Source organism: Strongylocentrotus purpuratus, unplaced genomic scaffold, assembly GCF_000002235.5.
Source record: "Strongylocentrotus purpuratus isolate Spur 01 unplaced genomic scaffold, Spur_5.0 spur5_scaffold_15, whole genome shotgun sequence".
Lineage (NCBI taxonomy): Eukaryota > Metazoa > Echinodermata > Echinoidea > Camarodonta > Strongylocentrotidae > Strongylocentrotus > Strongylocentrotus purpuratus.
The window spans coordinates 3,151,371-3,173,325 of NW_022145600.1; the positions used below are offsets into that span (position 1 = coordinate 3,151,371).

Below are 21,955 nucleotides of genomic sequence, written 5' to 3' on the forward strand. Positions count from 1 at the left end.
ATGAAATAACATCAAATGAAAACAATAACAGTATATCAATTTAAAACAGTAAATAAAATTATGGTTGGGAACACCAAAAAGCAAAATGCTTGTAACATGGTATCCGAAAGAAGAAGAAAAAGTGAAGAACATTTAAAGATTTAAAATAAACAAACAAACAAGTTATTAGTCCGGTCCATTGCTGAATCTTGAAATAGGGATATTTTCAAGCAGTACACCATACATGACTTCTGTTTCACCTCTAAAGCATAAAAAGGGGGAGGGGAGGGGGCTATGAAAGAGGAAACAGGGCTTCAGGTCTTGGAGTAATCATCAGTGACAAATGACAGTTTTTGTTATAAGCTAGTGAAATCCTTGCTTCTGATTGGTTATCAGCAGATTTGTCAATGATTTTTGTCATTTGTCACTGAAAAAAGGCTTTGTAAAACGGGTTCCTGATAATAAATATGTACATGGGTTTTTGTTAGTTTCAGAAGTCGTCTTTTCTTAGCTTTTGTTCTTGACTACTTTCATTATTTGGGTGGTTCCACCATGTCTGGTGAATCCATAGAAAATAGAACATTCTATCATTGTAGCATACTCTATACATTGATGCATGAAGGGATCTTACCACTCGAGTAAGCCTCTACAAACTTATGTAACTTCATGACCTTGATGTTTTTATGCCTCTGCCAAATAAAAGTTGGTTGTTTGTCCGTAAGTCTGTATGTCTGTCCCGCTTCTTCGTTAGTGTGCATCCTCATAATGAGAAAAATTGATTAGATTTTGGGTAAAAGAAGGTCAAATGCCAAAGGTTAGCAAATCAATTTCGATGAATTAAAGGTGTTTTCAACTTTGTTTTTACCAAATCAATGACAATTTGAAGCTATTTTAGCTCTGATTTCAAAGCTTGAAACTTGTAGTGTGCATCACTGTAGGGAGCAGATTTTTGGATTGTAATGTCAAAGTTTAAAGGTTGTAAAGATGAATCGACATGCAAATATGGGCTTTTTATTCTCATCGTGACATTCCAAGAATAATTAAAGCCAGGATTTTGACTGAAAGTAGACGGAGGCATATCGGAGATGAAATCACATTTGTCTCATTTGTATGTAATTTAATAAAAGCTGCATTTCATGTATCTCTATACTCTTTTGTATGTAAAGTTCCTGCCCAACTGTGCCTTTATATGTAATTTACAGTTATAGTATTGATAGTATTGAACTATTCAAAAAGCTTGCCTGAGTATTACGTTTTAATATTTCAGTTCAAATATTACCAAGCTGTGCAGTAAGAAATAGTTCTACAGTGCATGGGAATATTTGTATGTATGTTACCATTAATTATTGAATAGACTATTGCAGTCAATGCTTGAAAACCTGTGCAAACTTGAAAGCAGAACTTGTGTTTTGGAGCACCTGTACTTACTTATATTGCTCAAAGTATCAGTTATATTACATAGTGATAATAATGACAGATGAATGTATGAAATGCATAATAAACTGAAGAGTGTCTCTTATCCTTTAATCCAGTTATATATTTTTTGTAATTTTGTTGTACTTTTTTTGACATGGGTGTGCACAGTGAAGTTGCAGTGTTATGTGAGTTACCAGGTAAACTACCGGTAACTTGGGAAAGCATTCTGTTACAAATGAAGCACATGAAAAGAAAAATAAGCATCTTAAAAATGTATTTCTCTAGCAGGAGTTAGGTAAAGACCATATACTACATTTTAGAGTTCTAAAGCACCCCTGCAATTTACAGTGCCAGTTTAAATCATAACAAATCCTGTTCAGATTTTGTATTTCAAAGATCGCAATTCAAATACCATTGAGATAGCATTACACGTACCAGTAATAACAATGCCAGATTAAAGTCGCCATTATTCTGTTCACGATTTTGTACGCTATTGATGCCTGTATCCATTGGTTTCTATGTGTGAGTGAAGTTACCACTTTAACAAGGCTTACAGATATTGTTTTGGGTTTGCAAAAATTTTAAGTGACTGTTTTGAATAGCTAGTGTTAATACTTAAATGTTTTGGTCCCATCGTCATGCATCTGCTGGGTTGCTATAGTCCTATTTCATTTTTAATTTGCCAACAGTTTCTAGAAAGAACATTGATGATATTTCCATTCTATTCACAGGAGTTGCCTCTGCTGCTCATACCAGTGGTAGCCACTTACCGGTAGGTGGAAGCTTACAACAGACATCTATCAAGCAACATTTCCAGCCACTTCAGCCCGCGAGCCAGGCGATGGCACAGCAACGGCACCAGCAAGCACAAGCAATGTATCTTCCTTATCAATATGCAGGTCAGTGTGTACATTGACTTACTTGACTTAAGTGCCCAGGACGGAGTGTCCCCTTGTGCTCCTACGGGTGGTCTGCCTCCATTCACTTCTGTCCTGGGCTTGGTGTTGGGCAGCCTCCAGGCTTAATCCAGAGTCTTGGTGGATTTGGTCTTTCCACCTCGGGGGAGGACGTCCTGGTGGCCGTGGCACAGTAAAGTCATTGGTGTGGACTTGTATTGGTAGGCGTTCCTGTGGCATACGTACCACATGTCCAAACCATTTCAGGCAGCGGCTGGATATTTCCTCATTTATTGTCTTGGAGATTTTCAATGACTTTCTGATGTCTACGCTTCTAATTTTATCTAGAAGATGGACTCCTGCTATTGTCCGCAGACATCTCATCTCCAAGGTCTCCAGTTTATCCCGGTCAGTTTTCCTTAGCGTCCACGTCTCTGACCCGTAGGTGGCTAAAAGGACGAATGAGGGCTTTATAAATCCCGACCTTCAGGGCTCTTGAAATATCTTGGTTGGTCCATATATTGTTTCTCAGTCTGCCAAATGCCCAGGAAGCTAGGTTTGTGCGTCTCTTGACATCTTTGGTAGCCGCGAGGGGACTACACTTCCAAGGAAGAAAAAGTCTTCTACCTTCTCTATAGATTCTGCATTTAGCTGTGTTGATTTTCATTCCCCATTTACCACAGACTTCCACCAGCTTGTTTGTTGATATTTGGAGTTTGTCATAGATGAGTTCGAGTAGAGTAGTGTCATCTGCATAGCGGATGTTGTTAATGCGTATGCCACCCATCTGAACTCCACTGTCTAGGTTTTTGACATCTGCCATCACAAACTCTAGGAAGATGTTGAACAGACTCGGGGAAAGAGGACAGCCTTGCCTGACGCCTGTCATAACTTGGAACCATTCCGTAACTTTACTATTTATGATGACGGCACATTTGGTCTGGTCATACATATACTTAATGAGGTCAATCAGGTTCTTCTCAACTCCTATTGAAAGAAGGCACTTCCATAAAGCATGCCTCCAGACAGTATCGAATGCCGCTTTGAAGTCCACAAAGTTGCAATGGATGGGGATATGTCTCTCTTTGGCCTTCTCCAGCACTTGCCTGACAATGAAAATAGCATCAGTGGTTCCTCTGGAGCTCCGGAATCCACACTGCTCTTCCGATAAATGCTCTTCAATTGTCTCTTGGATCCTACTGAGCACCATCCTGCAGAAAACTTTAGCTGGCACTGATAGCAGTGTTATGGCTCGGTAGTTAGCTGGGTCAAGTTTATCCCCCTTTTTGTACACAGGGGTAATAAGGCCTTTGCTCCACTCAACTGGTGTCTTGCCTTGCATAAAAGCAGTGTTGATGATCTTCAGCAAGATCTGTGCCATTGCTGGACCACCAGCTTTCAGTGTTTCAGCTGCTATGTTATCAAATCCAGTTGCTTTGTTATTCTTTAGAGCCTTGATCGCAGCTTTAATCTCTTCTATGGTAAAAGGTGAAGTCTGGTTTTCAGTAGGAGGAGGTTCAGGTATATTGCCAAGTGTGTTGGTGTCTCTTGGGAACTCTGTATTAAGATGGGTGCTGAAATGTTCTTTCCAACAATCCAAAACATCTCCTGGAGCAGTCTTGAGAACCCCCTCTTTGTTCTTGGCTGCTGGCTGTATCTTCTCCTTTTCACCAGCTAGTTTTCTTACTTTCTTAAATAGCTCATGGCTGTCATTTCGTGCCTGTGCTGCCTCCATTTCCTTTACTTCTTTCTTGAGAGTCTCCCTCTTCCACTTTTTTACTTCATATTTAACTTTTTTGTTAAGGCGCCGTTACTTCATAATATTATGATTATTATGAGGGGAGTTTAGTTTAGTTACCCTAGCCTTCCTTCTGAGTTCACAAGCATCTCTCACATGTTCTGGGAGATGTTTCACTTGTTTCCCTCTCCTGATGCCAACAACTTGCTTGGTAATCTCATTGGTTGCATTCATGAACTTCAGCCAGAGCTCATCTATGTCTGTATCTTCCAGCAGCAACAACGGTTCAAACGCTCCACCAATTCGAGCTTGGAATTCTTCAGCAACAGATGGGTTTTTAAACCTGCCCACATCATATGACTTCTGTACGCTCTTTATTTTTCTAGCCAAACGGTTTTCAAAACACTACAGTCTATTGGGGGAAATGAGTATGGTAAAACCGGTTACTCAAAGATTTTTACTTTTTTGAGGCACTTCTTGATCATTTTGAAGCACGATTTTTTTTAGGGCTTCAATATTATACCATATTACAGACACTGATAACACGTAGGGCTATGCATCTCAGACTTAACATTGTTAAACGATGCCTTTAATATATTTTAGTTTGAGTGTTTTTTGAGATGTATTTTCAGAGGTAATGTTTACTGTAAAGCCTTTCTTTGTTGTGATATAAAGCCGATTTTTCAAGTAAGTCATTCTGTCATCTCTTCTTCTCTCATTCTCTTAACTTTTATTTTCACTCTTCCTTATCTCGACCATACCAATCCCAGATCCAATGTCAAGGCTTACATCAACTGGCATGAGGGGAAGGGGCAGGGCGGGGCAGCCCCAACTGTACCTGCAGTGCACCCCTCCATGGCCTCCACCGGTGGTGGTGGTATAGCAGGTCAGGTAATGGAGCAGGAGGCAAGGTGTCTGCCTCATACATCCTGGTCACCCTGCTACGCTTGAGACAAATGCTGTGGTCATCTTAGTTTGCTCAATGAGGTTAGTGGATTTTTCAATTCATCATTTATTTCAATCATTAAGCCATAACATATATACAAAAGTAACATTCATAATCTTACAATTCTGGAAATCATGAAGAAATTGGAGACTAAAATGGAAGTTTGAAAAACTTGTTAGCAATAGTCCCCTGACATAAATAGTAAATGAAAAGATTACATGGTTGTACACGTTACCGAAAATATATATGTTATATATAATAAGATACTACACATTATATATACACACAGATACCCACCCCCCCCCCACACACACACACACACACACACACACACACGTGCATGGTACATTAAAGCTAAAAAAGGTAAAAGAAAGAGTTAAAGCCCCACTGTCCTACTTGTAGCTACTTGCTCCCTCTAAATAGAAAACTTCTCCAATCAGTGCCTGTTGGTCCCCCATGATCCTCATTTTCTTATGTTAGTTGAGAGCTGAGTTAATGAGATAGCCACCTGTCAGTGACCTAGCTGTAAGGTCTAATCCCTTCTGGCCCATGTATTGACGGTCTTTAAGGGAAATAAGAAGAGACCAACTGTCTCTTCAATTGAACGTTCATGATGACAGAGTAGTGCATAATGTTAGTTTATCAGTTAAATCATTCCAAATACGGGAACCATTCCAAATACGGGAACCATTATGTCTAAAAGAGTAAAGCATTAACTGGGTTTAGTATGTGTGTTGCAGCTTTAATATTAGGAATCTAAGGTACTGTTGCAGTATAATTATTGCTGCCTATTTAACGAAATAAATTACATTAAACACTGAATGAAGCATACTTAGACATTTCAGTTATTAAGTTTTACACCAAAATGACATGTGTGTATGTTAATAAAATATATCAAGTTGATACATCAACTTTAATGAAGGTAATTTAAGTAATAATCATTCTGTACGGAACTCTACATTTTTTTCTTCCAACTTTTAAACCACAAGTGAACTTTGTGACATGTAATTTGTGTTGTTTAATTTCACTTTATATTCAGAGAGTGACAAGCTATTCTGATTCGTACTCTTATCACTTTTCCTATGTAGCTCCCAGACCAAGAGTCATGTGTGACGGAGGATATTTAGCTTGACCTGGTCAGTCAGATGAAAGAGATGGGTCTGGGTGAAAGTGACCCAGGGTCGGGTCAGGTCAATCCTAAGACGACCTTCTACCAATCCAGCTTCTCAAGTACAAAGGTCAGTTAAGAGTACTTATGCTCAATTTTAAGTGAATTTAGAAAAATTGTGATCATAATAAAAAAAGGTCAAAAATAGAACAGTGTGAGTATATGACTAGAGATCAGGTTATATCAGATCAAGCCAAAGATAAACATGTATGATCACGCAAAACAAACACTCACAAATTATTATTCAATAAAATCTGAGAATGTATAGGCCTACTTTTGTCTAGATCTATTAGGAATAAATCATTGTCAAAATCATTCCCTAAATTGGGGAAAGAAAAATTATTCCACCTTTATGACCAACAGTGTATATATACTTTTATGTTATTTGCTTTTGATGTGTTTTTTATGAAAATGAAATGAATAAACAAACTGAACTGAACTGATCATGTATGAACATTGTAGTAAAGTAAAACCTGATTTTGAGGCAACCTGTATAGACAGCTAGACCACCTGTCCATAAAAGACTGCATTTTATTTCCCCTGAATTAGTGTCGCCGCCGAAATCTGCAAGAATTTTTTTTTTTATTGTACAGAAAGACCACATTCAACCTTTATGACCAACAGTGTATACATACTTGAGTGTTATTTGCTTTTGCTGTGTGTTTTATGAAAATGAAATGAATAAACAAACTGAACTGAACTGATCATGTATTAACATTGTAGTAAAGTGAAACCTGATTTTGAGGCAACCTGTATAGACAGCTAGACCACCTGTCCATAAAAGACTGCATTTTATTTCTCCTGAATTAGTGTCGCCGCCGAAATCTGCAAGAATTTTTTTTATATTGTACAGAAAGACCACATTGTGTGTCTTCCTTGATTGGTCCATATACCGTTGAATTCGGTGGGAAAAAAGTGTTGTGAAATAATATGACCTGCCTGATATCGATATGTAATGAATATTGAATGTAAGAATGTTGTATGAATGGATATATGCTGCCCTCTTTTGATATATTTTAAGTATTTCTTATCTTAAATCTCATAAACAATATTGTCGCATCATACAAAATAATTATGGAATTCCCCACTCCTTGTCCCCACCAGTATTACGCACCTCTCCCCATATGTAAACAATACGTGGCTCTTCTATTTATAGTAGCACTAGCTATTGATGCCTGTAATATCCATTGGCATGTATGTGTGAGTGAAGTTACCACTTTAGCAAGGCTTACAGATATTGTTTTTAGGTTGGCTAAATTTTAAGTTGTTTAAAATAAATGTAGCTAGGGCTATTAATTTATTGTTGATATTTCAATCTCCATAATTATAGTCCCATTTCATTTATAGCCACATAACGGTAGGTGGAAGCTTACAACAGACAAGCATCAAGCATCTATCAAGCAACATTTCCAGCCACTTCCAGCCAACGAGCAACACAATGGCACAGCAAGCACAAGGTATGTATGTTCCTTGTCAATATGTAGATGAGTGTGTGCATCAACCCTCTTCAATCTCAATAATAACGTCAGGCGCTGATTCCACTTGAGATCAAATGCTCAAAAGATTGAGAAAATGTTGAGTTGATGTTTGAAGTTACTAGTGCTAATAATTGACTCCTGATATTTCAATTTTCATAATGTGTGTAACCTTCTCTATCAAGAACATTGATGTGATTTCCGTACTATTCACAGGAGTTGCCTCTGCTGCTCATTCCAGTCGGAGCTTACAACAGCCATCTATCAAGCAACATTTCACGGTAGTTCGGCCCGCTAGATACACAAAGGCACTGCAAGGCCTCGAACAGTAAGTCAATACCGGTATACTCCCATCAGAGAATCTATTGAAAAGCTTCATAAGTAAGCACCATTAATCAAAAGTCATAACTGTCATTGGCCATACATGGAATGTCTGAGGACCAGGAATTTTTAAAGGCTAAATGAATGTGATATTCTTCAAATTGGCAACACTAATACTGTTCATTTACGATTTAACTTTTCACACAAACAGTCATGCATCTGATATGAAAATACATTAGTAGAACTTGTTCGAAAAGAAGAAATAAAGCGACATTGGTGGGGGAGGGACAATGATTATTGATTTGTCAATGTACGTATTATGATGCCTAATTCCTTTTAACATTCTTTGCAGGAAGTATTGTTTAATAACAAAGTAAAACTGAATGCAAGGTATTTTGTTGTTCATTCATGGATATAACATTTTTGGTTTTATTTTGTTTGGGAGGGGGGGGGGGGTGTTATGAATCTAACGTTGTTGTGCCAACCACAACATCCTTAGTTTGTATTTCAGGAGCAAATTATTGGATTCTGATAGCATTTGTAGAAGCTTCCATGATTTTTTACATCTGCATTTTTTAGAGCTCTTGAAACTCGCCCATCTGAGGAGACCGAGGCAGATGACCCCAGCCACCTCGAAGTCACTCTCATGCCTCATCAGAAGCAAGCCCTCGCTTGGATGTTATGGAGAGAGGCACAAGAAAGTCCATGTGGAGGAATTCTGGGTAAGAGCTGACCTTGTTTGTTGTCACAAATATTGTCGTGTATACTCTTCAAACAATAAACCTCATGCCCATGTTCTGTCAGTGACTTTCACTATTTTGGCTCTGAATCTGATGATGACTGATGATGTAACTTATGATTGGTCTTCTTATATGTTTGGATGAACTTTGATCCTTTAAATAATATAGTCAAGATGAAGGTGTCAACCTTCCTGCCTTATGATGCTTGGGAATATTGAGATTCTAATAAACATGTTACCATCAATACTTTCACAATGCCCCAGAAAAGTAGAGTTTTTGTCATACATAAGTATTGCTGATTTGAAAAGAATTGTCAAACTGACATAGCTGCAAAAAAAAGTTAACCTTGATGAGTTCAGGGACTACTGTACCTGTTATGAGATAAAAATCATATGTAGGTACTTCTACCTAGCCCATTACACCCACTACTAAAGCAAGGCAGTCATGTGTGATAACATATCTCTATAATTTGTAATCAAACCCAATGTATTGCCCTAGGGATTTGTAGCAAAAAATCCCATTTTCCAGTGCTTGATATTCCTAAAGGCTAGTATGCATTGTTGTTTCTATTTTCAGCTGATGAACCGGGGCTTGGTCAAAACGAGACCGTGATCTCACTTGTAATCAAGGCAGTGGCAGCAAGAAAAGCACAAAAAGGAACAGGTAGGTATCATTGGGAACATCTTCAACAATTTTTTTTATGATGAAGATGTTTTTTGCCTCTGCCCGCCAAAGATGGTGTGGGAGGAATTATGTTTTTTGGGTTATCCGTACATTTGTCTGTTGGTTACACTGACATTAGGAAAATGAGACAGAGGGAAAGAGAGAGAGTGATGAGGTATAATTGTGGATATAAAATGGTTGTAATATTTGCTTTTCTTTTTTACTTTTATACAAATCAGAAACACCACTGAGCTCTCGTGAGATGAATGAGGCCTTTATACGATCCACCTGCACCCTGGTGATATGTCCGGCATCCCTCATTGACCGGTGGGTCAAGAAGGTCGAACGTTGTTGCATGCCTGGCCAGCTACACATCCATTCGTACCATGGACCAAATCGGGAGAGGCATCCAGAGGAACTAGCCAAGTATGACATGGTCTTCACATCCTATAATCTGATTAGGAGCGATCTTCTGGAGGATGACAAGGAACCAGTGAAGGTAAGAGCTTGCGTAGTTGAGAGAAAAAGGAGCAGATCCTCTAGATTTAAAAGCAAATGGCCAAATATATAAGATAGTCTTTACTCCATATATTACCTGGTTAGCAGAGATCTTAAACAGCTTCCAAATGATGACAAGGGAGTGAAAATGGCAAAGGTAAGAGCTTAGGGATTGAATCTATGTAGAAATAAAGGGAGTAGATCCACTCAAATCAAGAACAAGTGGTCAAATGTGACAAATTCTTTACTACCTGCAGTCTTCCAAAAAGTGTATTTCACCAAATTATACATGGTGAATACATGTGCTGTATAAGAAACCGCCATCATTACTGTATGATTGCACTGTATAAGTTTCTTTCTGTTCATTTTTATCAAATGATTGTAGCAGCACAGGAAATATGTCTCACAAGACATTTATGTTCAAATTATTTGCATGTTCATATGATTTCAAGACTCTTTTGTTAATAAATCTGACTAAACTTAAGAAAGTTATGAATTTTTGAAAGTTGTAATCACTATACGTATGGGCACTTCAAATTGGCTGAAGCGGTAATGTTATATGATGTAGTACCTGACTACTTCCACATCTGTTCCAACATATAAAATGACTCAACTTTAAAAAATATTAAAATTCATGGCTCAGGAGGGTCTTTTCTTTTTGGAGGACCTATAATAATATGCTATCTATAATATATTTTGAGCAGTGCTCCAAGGGAGAAGGAACTTTAGTGATATTTTTGTGCACAGCAAATGGGAGAGTTATCCACGACCTACGTCACAATTCACTAACCAAACTAACAACTTGAGATTCGCATAGACCTAGTGATCTCATATTCTAAACATTCATAACTTCCTTACTATTGGTCTGATTTATTTCAACTTTTGCCATTCTATTTCTGTTATTTTTATGCTTTCATCCAAAAATACTTCTTACAAGGGTTGGAGTACCCTTTAAAGACCTAATTTGCTTATCATTCTTAACAGAATGATGAAGCATCGACTGGTAGCAAAAATCAACCAGCCCTCCTGCGTGTGTTCTGGGATCGCATCATCTTGGACGAGGCCGATAACATCAAGAACCATAAGAGCCAGACGGCCATCGCTATCTGTCGGCTGAGGGCCCGGGCACGGTGGGCTGTAACAGGCTACCTGATCCAGAACAGCACCATGGATATGTTCTCACTCATCAGGTATATTGCTCTTTAAAATGTTTTATTGGTTTCAAGCCGCTGATGAAATGTGCATAATTTACAGCAAATCAGTGCAGCAGCAGTGGCAGATCCATGATTATTGACCTGGCGCACATATATGTGTATGCCCAAAATGAGGGATTAGTCCAGTAGACGGTACCATAAACCATGTACATGACCTGGAAAAGTTGATAAGTACAAGGTTTTTTTGTTGATTTGTGGTCTAGATGGGTATTGAATTAAAATCAGCTTGGTTGCCAGCTTGGCAACCTTGGGCAACTTTTTTAATAGCCATATTAGCATAATCATCTAATTAGCATATGAGCAATATGTAATAATGTTGCTAATCTCAATCCAGGAAGCCTGAAAACATGGATAATACGACTTTTCAAGGGTTTTCAATGACAAGAAATTCATTTATGACACCAATTTTTATTTATAAGTAATACATTTGTCTTAAAAAGCATAATTAGCATAATATGTACAATATGGACTTCATTATCATTATTTAGCGTTAAAGCTTAAAAATGGTGTAAAGCAACATAGTAAATTCCTTTTGAAAGATTAATTATTAATTCATGAGAAGATATTTCATGTTAATTAGCCCATACATTTGTTTGTAATTGATTAATACTATATAATGTATCTGAAATAATGATACCGCATCTTGCATTTAATTACATCACTTATAATTGTTTAATAGGCCCTAATTACTTTTCAACTTTGAAGGTAACCCAAGGCTAAACTTCTTATTTCTGTTTTATGTAAATCATCCATTGGAATTGGGACAGGAGGCTTTATGCCACAGTAATTTAGTTAACTTTTTCTGTCCCTGGCGTTCCAATGGTTGATAATTATGTCTTATTTTGTATTGTGTACACTGATATGTAATGTTTTTCTTTGCCGAATAAATAATAATAATAATAATAATAATGTAGATGTAGTATAATTAGCCTAATTAGCATAATAATCTAATTAGCATATATGTGCAGTAGGTGATAATGTTGCTAATCTTAACCCAGGAAGCCTGAAAACATGGATAATGTAATTTTTCAAGGATATTCCATGACGAGGGATTCATTTATGACACCAGTATTTATTTGTGAGTAATGCAAGGTTGCCAAGCTGAATTTACTTCAATACCCATCTAGAACACAAATCAACAAGAAAACCTTGTACTTAACCACTTTTCCAGGTCTGAAAAACTTCTACAGGACTAGATATGTTATCATCTATTTGGGGCCAGGAGGACCTTAAAGCTAATCTTGAGCTCTGGTATGGGAATAATATTTTGAGAAAAAATTGCTATGATTTATTCTGGATTATTCTGAATTACTGGGCATTATCTTTGATAAGACCACAACTCTCATGTGCACATCGTGGCCTGTGATACGCACATGGTGTCGGGCCTACTTACCAGGATTACCTCATCTTTGTATGCTCATTACTCATCCACTATAATTTTTCTACCAATTTTTGTTGACACATGTCAATTATTTTTAATCTTGAACATTCAGTGTAAGTTTCATTGGATTCTGTGAGAATTTATTTTATCTATAAAAAATGCTAAATATCTATGACAAATTTGCTCTCAGCCAATCAAATGCCACAATTTCAGCAGCTTATAACAGTTATAGTAACTTACTATTGATAACAATTTTTATGAAATGGGCCCTGACTTGAAGTGCAGCAGTGACAGATCAAAGATTATTGACCTTAATCCCCTCTCCTTTCAAATTACGGAATATGTTTTCATCTGTTTATAATGAAATAAAAAAGATGTTTTATATTGCTAAGAATATGATAGATATTATTTCCTTAATCCCCTCTCCTTCCAGTCCAAAGTTAAGCGGTTTCACATCATTTTTTTTGTGTGTAGCTATGCCATTGCATCAGGACCTCTTTAAAAAAAATTACTTTTGTTTGTATTGATTAGATTCTTGAAATTTACACCATTTGATGAATATGAGGTGTGGAAGAGCGAAGTAGAGAATGCAGGATCGAGTAAGTACTGAGTTCATTTTAAAGATGTGATCAATTATAGACACATGTGGGAAAGGCTCGTTTGTTTTTGTGCTTGCATGGATATTTCATCTTACATTGGATGGATTTTGCATGTAATTGTGTCATTAAGGAGACAGAAATAATAACTTTTACTGTTATCCAAGTGAATTCAAATGCCAATGCATGTTAGCATAGAGCTTACTTATAAATTGGCAATATATTAGAAGAATCTCTATCTTTTTTTGCTACATGTATATAAGGACAATGTAAAACCTGAAGTGGTTACATTGTTTGTTTTGAAAAATACCAGTAATGATACTAAAATGCAATGAATTGAAATGAAATGAAATGAAATGAAATGGAACTGAATGAAAATGATTGATGAGAGGATATGAAAGGAAATAAAATAAAATAACTGAAATTATTTCTGTATGCAAAAAAGGCACCTTGTACTGTTGTTTTCCATTTTTTTTAGTTCTTGTAGTGCAATTTTGATACATGACAATTTTGTTTGTATTTCAGCCAAATCAGAGACACTTCAAAAACTGGTCAAGAGTTTAGTCTTGCGGAGAACCAAGGACCAACAGACTAGTAGTGGGAATCCAATCGTGAGTGTTAACAGGGGTCAAAGACTAACATAATATCAATCACCCTTGAATTGTAAACATTTTCATTATTTCATGAACAGATGATTATGTCTTCCCATTTCATGACACACCATATATCATGATGCAGGAATATGTATGGTGATCTTCGGCATTATTCTTTTTATTGTATATACTTTTATGTTGATTAGATAAAACCTGAAGCATAATGATGTAATAAAATAATCCTCTACTGTGCTGATACACATATTTGTTATGTTACATAACAGATCATCTAATGAAGCAAATTAATCAAGGGGCTTTGAGCTATAATTTTCAATCTCAAAATGGCTCATCCTAAAAGGCTTGCTATAAATGCTACTTTGACACCTACTGAATAAACCTTCCTTGTTTTGTCGTGTAGGTTTCTCTGCCTGAGAAAGAGAAAAAAACTCACCTGATATCTCTGTCAGATGAAGAGAGAAAGATCTATGATCAGTTCCTCCAGCAATCCAGGTAATAACCACAGTAAATGCAGTTGACTCTTTGCTGACAGACAGGTCAAGCTATTATTCATTATCTCATCTTCAGTCTGTACTTCTCTACCATGCTTTTTAAAAACAAACCCCTCAATAAGCCGTAAATCATGGTATTCAACTTTTTTTTTATCATAATTACCCCCATCATAATATTAGCACTTTGCCTGTATCTTTTGTAGTATGTTTGTGAAAAAAAGGATGTTATGGTGTTACGTAAGGGCTACGTATATATTTTTCAGCGTAATGTATTTTTTCTTTCACTTCTACACATGGTACATGTATTCTATTATATGTTATTTGTATCATTTTTATTGTAAAATATGCGCAATTCAACATTAAGATGCATATATGATTGTTTTTTTGTTGTTTGTTTTTTAATTTAATGGAATTATCCAGAATGGGTTTTGATAAGGTTTAAGGCATAGGTTAGGTAGAGTGTTGGCTCAAAGGTTGAACTTAGGAATATTATTACTGTGAACACATCGTTACTTGTGGATCCTACTAAATAATGTCATAGGAGTTATAGTGCACAACTTGTTTCATTTTCCCTTTGGAATCTTTAAATCTGGAATTTGAGATCCATCTTTTCTTTGTTACAAAATAGAGGGCTCATATTCATGAAACCTTACTTTTTGTCAACTAACTATGTACTACAGCCTATGTAGTATGTAATTAGTTGACAACCAGCTTAATAATGTTTTATGAACATGGGGCTGGAGATATTTATGGTATACATTTACTTATTATTATGATTTTAAAACAATTCAGCATACCACTTCTTCCCTATCTCCACCTTACCAACTCCAGATCCACGTCTAACAAGACTAACATCCTGGTCATCCTGCTACGCTTGAGACAATGCTGCTGTCATCTTAGTTTGCTCAAAGAGGTAAGTGGATTTATTATGTGTGTTGCAGCTTTAATGTTAGGAGTCCTGTGTTCTGTTGTAGTGTAACTATTTCTGCCAATTTGATGAAATGATTTAAATTATACACTGAATGAAACATGGAATGTATTTGTAGACATTTCAGTTATTAAGTTGAACACCACAATAACATGTATGTATGTTAATAAAGCATATGTTGTCATATATATATATATATATATATATAAGAGAAGGCACATTGAATATAATGAAGGCTTAATATACGTGATAATAATTTTGTGCGGAACTCTACATTTTTCCTTCTTCTAATGTATAAGAATAGATGTTTCATACATTTAAAACATGAGTGACCTTTGTGATATGTGTGCTGTTTAATTTCACTTTATATTCAGAGAGTAACAACTTAATCTGATTCGTACTCACTTTTCCTATGTACCGGTAGCTCCCAGACCAAGAGTCTTGTGAGATGGACGGTATCGAGCTTGACCTGGTCAGACAGATGAAGGAGATGGGTCTGGGTGATATGACCTTGTATCCACCCAGCTTCTTAAGTACAAAGGTGAGTTAAGAATACTAATGCTCAATTTTAGGCTAATTTAGAATGATTATGATGATATGAAGGTAAAAAATAGATCAGGGTTCGGATGATTAGTGGTCAGGTCGGATCAGATCAAGCCATAGATTACTATGTATGATCCCAGCTGCTCAAGGACCAGGGTTTGAAATCTGTATTTTATGTTAATATTTATGATATTTGATTGATTGATTGATTTGAAGGAAAACACATTTAAGTTAATCAATAAGCTGTAAAGGGGCTTACAGCTAAAGGTTTTATCTATGGGACTTGGTAATTGAGGATTAATACATTACCAAAGGGTACAAGCAGACAGACTGTACTTTAACCTGTAACCTGTTCACTGCAGAATAGATTAATTTGCTTATTACTCCAAAATAGGGATGAATACTTGCAGCAGCTAACTGTAAGAATTCTGCTAGAATTCTCACAAAAGCTTCTTTATTTTGAGGGGCTAGGGGGAAAAGAGTGCAAATAATACATTATACATACCGATACATGCTATAATTGTAATTGTTTCATGCCATGGCCAGCATTAAATGTATGCGTTTGTTACTATTAATATAACCATATCTTTGCCTCTCTTTGTAAAGATCAAGTTTGTGATCAATCTACTAGAGAAGATCCGTGCCGCAGGTCCTGCAGACCGCCCTGAGAAGAGCGTCCTTGTCTCCCAATGGACTGGAATGCTGGATGTGGTAGAACACCATCTCAAGGAGGCAGGCTTCAAGTGTTGGAGTATCGATGGTGATGTCTCACCCAATGAACGAGATGAGGCACTGAAGGATTTTAATTACAACCCCAGGGGTCGCCAGATCATGTTGGTGTCGTTGAGGACCGGCGGGGCTACCTTGAACCTCAGCGGGGGTAATCATCTCTTCTTCCTCGATATGCACTGGTAAGAGAATTTTTACAAATAAAGATTAATGAACGAATATCCGTTAGTATAGAAAACACAGCGGTCAATAATATATAGAAAATTGATCAATTGCATGTACAATTAGGCTTGTTCACACACCCCCTCTGTTTCTAATAATATTATAGTATTAATGACTGGTTAAAGAGAAATAGTTGTTTTTATACGCTCAAAGGAAGGTTACAATTGTGCGTATAAAAACAACTATTTCTCAAATATTAAAGCAGTCATTAATACTTTTATATGCCAAAAAAAAAAGAGTCAACTTATGACACCACCTTGGCCTTTCTCTAGTTTATCTGCACGGTTGTTTTTTATGAGTGTATCTTTGAGAGTAGACTAGATCTAGATTCTAGTCTAAGCAAGATATTTTTACAATTTTGGGGGTGGGCCGGCCCTGTGGGGAATATGGAGAAAAACCTGCGCTTTCATATGACACCTCACTTATTGAGTATCACCTTCAGGATCACGAGCAATATTAGTTTGAATCTCTTGAAAAAAATTAATGGAGAATTACACGTACCCTTTTTGGTGTTCTTGCTGTCAGCAAGTCTTGCATTTGATCATCATCAAGAAGTTGAAATTTTGGGAGATTTTCTTCAGCCATTTTTGCCTTGTTTGGAATTCAGTACGATAGAGATTGCCGACTAAAAATACCAACCAATTCTTCCCACACGTACGGTATCCAACGTTCGCCTTCTTTCTGTACCAGATGATGATGATGATGAACAAAGCAATCACAACTTTCTCTGAAACAACTTCATAATATCTCTTTGTACAGACTCTCACACAATACAATTATCACAAATCAATATCTTAGTACAAGTAAAACAATATTATAATTTGTTACAAAATAAATTTGATAAGAAGTTGAATTTCTTACCTAAAAATATATGAAATGAGAGTGTCAAATTCAGTAGACTGTTGTATGTAGCATCAGCAAAAACAATGTGATGTCAGCCCAGCAGCTACCAATTTCTTATCTCTCATTTGGGATTGGGTTGTTCCATGTGTTGTGAGGGGTGTTCAAATCAACAACAAAAAGAGGGGGGGGGGGTACATTTTAAAGGGATCAACATAACTACCTCAGATGACTTGTGTAAATTCTTTTAAAATGATATTGCATGACCAGTTCTTAAAGGTGAAATTCAAAGAAGATCACAAATATTTCAACTAATGTTTCACTAGAAACTGGTAAGCTAACAGATGGCCATCGTACAAGTTTTAGGTCAACTACATATCGGGTGATTTATAAAAATACCAACACAACCACCTCCATAGCAGCTGGGATATACGAGAGATTCGCCGGAAAAAATAACAATGTTTTAATGACGTCACTATATGGACCAACACTGCCCAAGCAGACGACATCCCATAGAGAATGAACATAATTGCAAAGCTATTATTTCTCAAATTATAATGAGTTTAGTATGTAATGGCATGTCAAACCATTTAAAAGGGGATATGATCTGACTCTGATAACTAAAATCTTTTGCTTGTAAATACACAGGATAGGGGTTAATTAACAATCAAAGAAACCAGACTTTCAAATTGAAAACCCCCCGGAATGATATTAAGGACGGCATTTGTTCCCTCTTGAAACGCCGAACATACCCCGGTGTGTGCAGCTGAATATACAATGGCGTCTTATTTTGTTTACAAGCGACAGATTCCTTTATTTTTGTATCGCTGCATTTTTCATCAAAATAAAACCATGCGCGGGGTTTAGAGTGAGGCGATAGATTATACATTTAGCCTGACGGTAGTGAAGTAAGAGAAAGAACTCGAGAAAAGATGAAAACACAGGCACTGAAAATATGTGAGATGTCATGGGACATCGTCTGCTTGTGCAAGTCATGTCCATACTGTGATCTCACACATTTCAGCAGCGTTCGGAGAGCTCTTCAGGTGCTATGCCGGGGCTGTATTTAAGCGTTTTGTAATTAATAATAATCATTGCTTCGAATGTTTCCAAGCATTGAATTTAGATAACGTTGTCGAATCAAAGTTTCAACTTTGCAATAATGAAAATAAAGTTAGTATTTAAAATCAATGAATATCTACTTTAACATTATCTGAGTTTGTTTTTTACTTGTTTTGTTTTGTTGTTTGTTTGTTTTTGTAGGAACCCAGCCTTAGAAGACCAGGCCTGTGATAGGATCTACAGAATAGGGCAGACCAGGAAAGTCCACATCCACAAGTTTATCTGCTCTGACACGATTGAGTACAGAATATCAGAGCTACAGAAAAAGAAAAAAAAGCTTGCCAATGATGTACTCACAGGGTAGGTGTATTGTACAGTAGCTAGATTGTGGGATTATATGATAAATGTCATGAAACTTTTGTAAAAAACTATTTCATCTAGCTATCTAATGTGCCACGTAAAACAACAAGGCCTATGATGAATTATGACATCAAGCAGTGATTCAATTATCTTTTATTTATAACATACCGGTACTATATTTTCAAGCAATCTGTTATTGTTTGAGTTGTGTAAATACATGTGGAGCTCACTGTGATGTCGTTGTAACTGCATGACTTAGCCATTATATGAAATGCCCTATACATGTTTATTGAATGATTTGAGTGGATTTTAATCAGCCACTTTGTTGTTATCATGTCATCTGCTGAGATCCAGAAGGGCATTAAATCATTGTTAAAGGATGAATTGACTCCTTTCTGGCTCTTAACAGATTATTTTTTTTCTTCCCCTTTTCATTCTGACTCTGACTGCTCCTTTATTTTATTGTATCCCTCCAGGTCCCAGGAGAGACTCAGTGGTGCAGATCTGGATTTCTTGTTTGGCGTCCAGTAGGTACATGAAGCAAAGTGACCATTGGCCCAGGTGACCTCCGACATGGATGACCTTTGACTTAGATGATCCTTCACCCTGTATGACTGTCCATCTAGATTAAAGCTAGTAGTCCTTGAAAATTGCAATTTAGGGGGAAAATAATTTGCATATTATTTTAACTGATAATTTTCTGCATGGTAAAGATGTTTTGAATGCCTTTTTTACGGGATTCCGTAGGCAGTCTGACACAAGGGAAAGAAAATACTTAAACGATATAGAAATGTTTGAAATATGTTATTCCTAGGACTGAAAAACCAGAAACTTTTGTGAATTTTTTGAGTGGTAAAATTCATGAAAGCAACGGTGGTGTAAAATTCTCTATGAGGATATACAGATCGTACTCTATGTAATATTGGAATGTGTTTTGTATTTGATATCTCAAGTGCAAAACTTATGTCAGTTGTGTGCCTGTGAACATGAAAAAATAAGTAATTTTTAAAGTTATTTTTAATTTGTTTATGAGTCAGGCAGTTGTTGCTGTTTTTATTAAAGCAAGTAATGATAATAGAAAATATAATTGATGTAGTAGGGTATGTAGAAAACTCAGATATATATGGTGAAGATGAACTATAGATTTCTGCCAACCAATAATATAGATTGTCTTGTCACATAATTGCATGAAATCAAAACATATCTTTACTGCCAATGAATTAAAATTGTATTACGTAAATTTATTTATGTTGACATTCTCAATAAGGCATTAAAGAGCTATATAACCTTGCTCTGTTGCATTACTTTTAGATAAACCAATAATTTCTCAGACTGCTGTAGTGAAGATGAAAGCTCTGTGATGTTTGGATCATCACCCTTTGATGATATTGTTTACCCCCTCATATGACATCATCATGCTCTTAATTTAAGGAGTACAGTTTAGTAGTTAATAATGTCATTAGAAATCCATATTTTTCTTTTGAAAATTCTTTGATGTTTTAAAGCTGAAAGACTCATTTCAGTTTTCCTCAAGAAAGGCCTGTTCTCATCTGAGAGTTAAACTGTGGTTGTCTTTGAATCTGAATTGTGGAAACACACTACCAATTATAATTATATTAATATTAGTGGGTCCTTGTATAGCCCCCATGGCTGTCAGACTTGACACTCCTGGCTCTCCGCAGTTCTTACCCCAGCTTTAGCATGGCTGCCATTATGGCTCTCTAGCATTTCAAGGAATAAGTTCCTGCCCAGTTCCCATTTACCACCTCTGGGTCGATTGTGGCAAATGTAGAATAATGTCTTGTGACATTAGTGCCACAGCAGGACTCGAACCGCAATCCACATGAATCACAGTCCAGTGATGTGTCCTCTAGACCACGACATCTCCATAGTATAGCTGGAATGGTAATTGTACTGAAGACTATACACTTTTGAATCCAGATACACACATACATCTATGTACATTGTATTATAGTGGAACCTGATTTTGAGACCACCTGTCCATAAGAGAATGCATTTTTTTCCCCCCTGAATTAGTGTCCTCATTGAAATCTGCAATAAAAAAAAAAAATTAAAATAGTTTTCAAAGCTGAACAGAAAGACCACCTGCTTGTAAAGACCACATTGTGTGTCTTTCTTGATTGGTCTTTATATACAGATTTTACTATATCTATCCATACACCAACTCATAGGAAGCATTGAGACCGATGAAGATGTGACTAATGCCGTTGAATTGGGTGGGGAAAAAGGGTTGTGAAATATGACTTGCCTGATATCCAATATGTAATGAATATTGAATGTAAGAATGTTGTATGTATGGATATTTGTGCCTTTTTATGAAGTTCTGGTCTTCACATTAAATCATGAATTCCTTTTTTCTTGGCAAATATGTTTCTAGTTTTCTATTTCATGTTTTTGTTTAGTTTTATCTTGCTAAACGTCCTGAGACAATGTGGTCTAGATGATAAAGAATTTTATGGGTTGACAGTCTTGCCAATGATTGTTTTGTTGGTAGGGTATATGCATTGGGTACATTGTCAAGTGTCATCAAATCATCAAAAGTTACATTTGTACATGGAATGTTTAGTAGGATATTGACAAGGGAATTTTGGCATAGGATACCTAATCTACTAATTTGTTGAATTCATAGTATTGGTGATGTTGGTATTTTATTGCATCTTTCATGAATGGCAGTTTCGAACTGAGTTGCACATGAATTACACAAATTGGAAATATATATATACAAAAATTATTATATACAATAAACTTACAGGACATTTAGTGTTTTTTTTTTAACGTGTCATGTTACTACTGCCTAAATACCATAAACAATTTAAAAAAAGTTAATGTACATAATTTCATAAAGAATATGTATAAACATAATTATATAAATTACACAACAGTTCTTCATATTACAATATTGTATTTAATGGTGGTAAAATAATCAAGGATAGCGGCAAGAGCAGTGATATGAACATTTAGTAGTATTTAATTGAACTACCGGTAGTTGGACAAATTTAAAGGAAATAGCAATCCAATATCATTAAAACATTTGTACGACATACAAAATTATTAAAAGAATGTACATGAATCAAGATATTAAAATGATAAATCATTACAATGGATATAAAGTTGAGC

At 36.2% G+C, this 21,955-nt stretch overlaps 1 protein-coding gene across 1 annotated transcript; it reads left to right on the top strand.

Moving 5' to 3' along the window:
- The first annotated feature begins 376 nt into the window (after positions 1–376).
- On the top strand, positions 377–21,207 carry LOC582240 (transcription termination factor 2). Its single transcript, XM_011673232.2, has 17 exons — positions 377–2,294; positions 4,800–5,016; positions 6,064–6,213; positions 7,491–7,600; positions 7,835–7,946; positions 8,519–8,661; positions 9,256–9,342; positions 9,582–9,841; positions 10,825–11,030; positions 12,967–13,034; positions 13,557–13,642; positions 14,043–14,134; positions 14,965–15,046; positions 15,486–15,602; positions 16,211–16,515; positions 18,659–18,817; positions 19,294–21,207. The coding sequence occupies exons 4-17, from the start codon at positions 7,582–7,584 to the stop codon at positions 19,346–19,348; spliced, it is 1,791 nt and encodes a 596-aa protein (XP_011671534.1). The 5' UTR covers positions 377–2,294; positions 4,800–5,016; positions 6,064–6,213; positions 7,491–7,581; the 3' UTR covers positions 19,349–21,207.
- Positions 21,208–21,955: the final 748 nt, after the last annotated feature.